Source organism: Notothenia coriiceps, unplaced genomic scaffold, assembly GCF_000735185.1.
Source record: "Notothenia coriiceps isolate Sejong01 unplaced genomic scaffold, NC01 NC01_scaffold00001080, whole genome shotgun sequence".
In the NCBI taxonomy this organism is placed as follows: Eukaryota; Metazoa; Chordata; class Actinopteri; order Perciformes; family Nototheniidae; genus Notothenia; species Notothenia coriiceps.
Genome location: NW_011333781.1, coordinates 400,736 through 404,781, shown reverse-complemented (window position 1 = coordinate 404,781; position 4,046 = coordinate 400,736). Strand labels below are relative to the sequence as shown.

Below are 4,046 nucleotides of genomic sequence, written 5' to 3'. Positions count from 1 at the left end.
CGCGATATAATCGTGATAGTGCAATTGGAAATCGACGTACAGCAATTCGCAAACGAACTAATCGTGTACAATTGTCACAATCACAATTTTAGGGAATTTGGCTCTTCCAATCGTAATTCTTGGCGATCTGTTGAATCGCCATCATGGGAGAAACACATTATTGGATCTTCTTCACTTTTAATTTAAGGGTTTGGAATAAGACCTGAAGGTAAAGAAGTAGTACACTCGGTGTGCTATCTATGTTAGAACATTAAAGGGTTTTCGAGTAGACGTACCGGACTTTGTCGGCATACCATGGGCCGGGTGTCGTCCAGTGACGGACGTTTTACGGTGCGTGAATTTTACGATGTATTTACTTTAGACTGCAATAACCACGACGACTAACAGGAGACAGGTTTATACCAGTAATGCACAACAATTTATAGCTAACTTGTCTAAAAGTGTGAGGCTATTCACTTGAAAGAACTAGCCACCTAGCCATGCCACTAGCCTGACTAAACACACTATAGTAACGTCTAACTGTGTCTGATTTTTCTATCTAAAAAAATTAGAGCGTGGAGGATGGTCTCAACCATTGGAGGTCCAAAAAGGTTTGCTGCTGCCCTCTGTGGTTTCTCCTCCTGTCCATCCTCATAGTACCACTTTTAATCCTGGTTTTCACGTTGACTTTTGGTCTTCCCAATCCTGAGATGAAACCAGGTGGAGCAGTGAATGGAACAAACACAAGCCATGTGGGAGTGTTTGAGGGCCTGATCATCGCTTCAATTGGACTCCCTGCAGCAAGCGCTTTGAGGTTTGTCTTTCAGATGGTTAAGAACCTCATCTTCAGCCAGGATCTGAACATTAGGAAGGGAATGGATAATGAGCGAGTCAGCAGCCAACTTGGCTTCATGAACGACGTCAGGAAAGAAATGTGGTTTCTGTCTCAATTCATCCAGTTTATGGAGGTGTTTGAGAGAAGGAGGATCCGAGTGGTACTGAAGATCACCAATCTCGACCGCTGCTCCCCAAAGAAGATTGTTGCAGTTTTGGATGCCATTAACATTCTGCTTTCAGATGAGGAAAGTCCGTATATTTCCATTCTGTCTGTAGATCCAGATGTTCTTGTACAGAAAGTGAACTTTGCAGATGGTTGCTTCAGCAAACAAGACAGAGCTTATGCATTGTTGAACAGAATTGTGACTCTGGCCTTTACAGTCCCACCACTGTGCGATGACTCAAAGCGCAGTTTATTTTACAGCCTCACTAGCTATTCAAAAATCCCTGATGACTTAAGCATGAGCAAATATAAGCAAGGAACTGGGGCTCTAAAAGAAAAGTCTTCCTCAGATGTATTCTCAGTGGAGTTTGCCATTGAAACGCAAGAGTCATATCCACTGATGGATAAAAATACAGCAGCACTGGATGTAAAGGGCGAGGAAGTAGAGAAGTTGGTTAGGAGCATCCTGAACAGCAACGAGAGGAACCTTAACAAGTACATGTTAGAGGATGCCACGTCTATGAGGAGGGTGATCAACTCCATTCGAGTGACTGTGATAATCATGAAGGCCTTGCAGAAAGAGCTTCCTAGACCAGAATACATCGCTGCATGGGTGGTCTTAGCTAATCAGTGGCCCTGCCGCCTCAGCTGGATACTCCAGTGTGTGGAAGACGCTCAGCAGAGAGCAGACATTGAACTTGACAATGTTCCCAAGGCTGACGATTCAAAAACCTTGTGGAAAGTCTTCCAAAAATCCAGGGCAGAGCTGTATGTGATGAGTGCACAGATTGAGGACCTCCTCGAGCAGGATGGAGATCCTGAAATGTTTGAAAGATTTCTCACAGTAGATTTCAAATTCACCGTAAAGGACTTGAAGACCTTTGAAGGTTCGACAGTAAACCTGGATCATTCAATCAGGAAGGAGCTGGCTCACATCAGAGGGACATCCAGGCTGAAAGATTCTGGCTGGATGAGGAACCTAGCCCCTCTGCCAATCACAACCATCATCAACATGGACACAGAAGATGTTTGTAAAGAGGTAAGAAAAAAGTTGTAATGTTTAAGCTTTCAGTCTGGATTGATTTGGAAACACACATGGTCACGGGTGGTAACAGCAAGTGCAGTGTAACGTGTTAAGGAGCTACTCTATCAGAAATACAGCAGAAGAAAAGTATGTATATCTGAAGCAATAACATAACACTTTTTGTACTATTGCAAATCCAACAGAAAAGGAAGTTTATATACATTTAGAAGTCATAGGGAGGATTCGAAACTAAATCATTTTACTCTTTATAATGCTTACATTTTCTATTTTTTTGTAGTTGGAGAGGCTGGACTACCACAGTAAGTATAATGATATTATGAGAAGAAATAACCTCAATGGTTCAGCCCTGCTCTTTGGTGATACAGACGACCTCAAAGAGCTCCTACAAATGACCTTTGGAGAATGGACAAGATTCAGACTGCACTTCCTGGGTGTACCATCACGTCTCCGACAACCGTACAAGAACATGGCCCCGACAGCTTCTCATCCTCAGGCCAATCCATCAGGATTTCACTTCCACATGCCTAATCAGTACACGTCTAATCCAAATCAGGTTAGCGGCAGCATGTAAGACTCCAATCCATATCCAGTGTCCATAAAATTATGATGTGCATGTGTAACACTTAACAATTTTTACAGTAACAACACGTGTGCAGAGTTCAGGAGTTTATTTAAAGTCATTACATTCACTTTGTTCAGCTACAAGGGCTTGTGTTACTTGATTATGTCCCTGTGTCCACCTAAAATCAATTCAGACATCATGACACAATTCCATCTGATAAATGATAAAGACCTGGAGGACATTATTCAACATCTGAAATCCTCCTCCTGCAGCCTCGATATTATTCCAACAGGATTTTTCAAAACTGTTTTTCATTGCATTGCCTCAGATCTACTTCACATAGTAAACAAGTCTCTCCACTCGGGTGTATTTCGACAGGCCCTGAAAACTGCAGTAATTAAACCAATCTTAAAAAAGCATAATCTAGACGCATCCGTAATGAATAATTATAGGCCAATATCAAACCTCCCATTTGTAGGCAAAATGATTGAAAAAGTTGTTTTTCAACAGCCGAGTCATTTCATGCTTTTAATAATAATAATAATAATAATACATTACATTTATAAATCGCTTTTCCTGGTGCTCAAAGCGCTTACAATATTAAATAAAACAGTTTTAAATGACGGTGTTGATGTGTTCCAGTCAGTTTTTCGTCTAAACCACAGCACTGAGACTGTTCTTGTTAAAGTCTTCAATGACATCCATTTAAACACAGACAGTGGCAGAATATCAGTGTTAGTACTATTAGATCTCAGCGCTGCATTTTATACTGTTGACCACAACATATTGCTAGACCGACTAGGAAACTGGGTGGGACTTTCGGCAACTAAATTGGTTTGATTCCTACTTAAACGACAGAAAAAACGTTGTCTCTATAGGCAACTACACATCAGCGTTGACAAATATGACATGCAGGGTTCCTCAAGGCTCCATCTTAGGACCTCTGCTTTTTAATATCTATATGCTACCACTGGCTCAAATTATGAAAAACAACGACCTAAATTATCATATCTATAACGATGACACCCAGATTTATTTAGAAATGTTACCAGGAGACTATTCTCCGATTACACCACTGAGTAAGTGCATTGAGCACATCAATGACTGGATGAGTAGGAACTTTCTCCAATTGAACAAACAGAAAACTGAGATTATTGTTTTTGGAGCAAAGGACGAACGATTAAAAGTCATTGCAGAGTTTCAGTCGGCAGACTACAAAACAACGAATAAAGCTAGGAATCTAGGTGTAGTGATGGACTCAGAATGTTAACAGTCACATTACAACAGTTATTAATTATGCATACTATCACCTGAAGAACATATCTAGGATTAAAAGACTAATGTCACAACAGGAAAAGCATGTTTTTATCTTCAGCAGACTCGACTACTGTAATGGTGTCCTCACAGGTCTCACAAAAAAATCCCTTAGGCAGCTGATTCAGAACGCTGCTGCTCGAGTA

At 41.0% G+C, this 4,046-nt stretch overlaps 2 protein-coding genes across 2 annotated transcripts in view; one reads left to right on the top strand and one right to left on the bottom strand.

The window, feature by feature from the left end:
- The first annotated feature begins 551 nt into the window (after positions 1-551).
- Positions 552-3,102, top strand: nkpd1 (NTPase, KAP family P-loop domain containing 1). Its single transcript, XM_010786784.1, has 2 exons — positions 552-2,018; positions 2,302-3,102. Exons 1-2 carry the CDS (start codon positions 690-692, stop codon positions 2,593-2,595), a joined length of 1,623 nt encoding a protein of 540 aa, XP_010785086.1. The 5' UTR covers positions 552-689; the 3' UTR covers positions 2,596-3,102.
- LOC104958986 (DNA repair protein complementing XP-G cells homolog) overlaps positions 2,747-4,046 on the bottom strand; it is a 6,003-nt gene continuing 4,703 nt past the window's right edge. The window contains exon 7 of the mRNA XM_010786832.1: positions 2,747-2,764. Coding sequence (XP_010785134.1) covers positions 2,747-2,764 — 18 coding nt within the window. The remainder of the gene's footprint in view (positions 2,765-4,046) is intronic.

Bases quoted from the DNA above. Each gene is read 5' to 3' on its own strand.
- nkpd1 (XM_010786784.1), top strand. From the start codon at position 690: ATGAAACCAGGTGGAGCAGTGAATGGAACAAACACAAGCCATGTGGGA. The intron at 2,019-2,301 runs GTAAGAAAAAAG...ATTTTTTTGTAG, and splicing joins CAGAAGATGTTTGTAAAGAG to TTGGAGAGGCTGGACTACCA.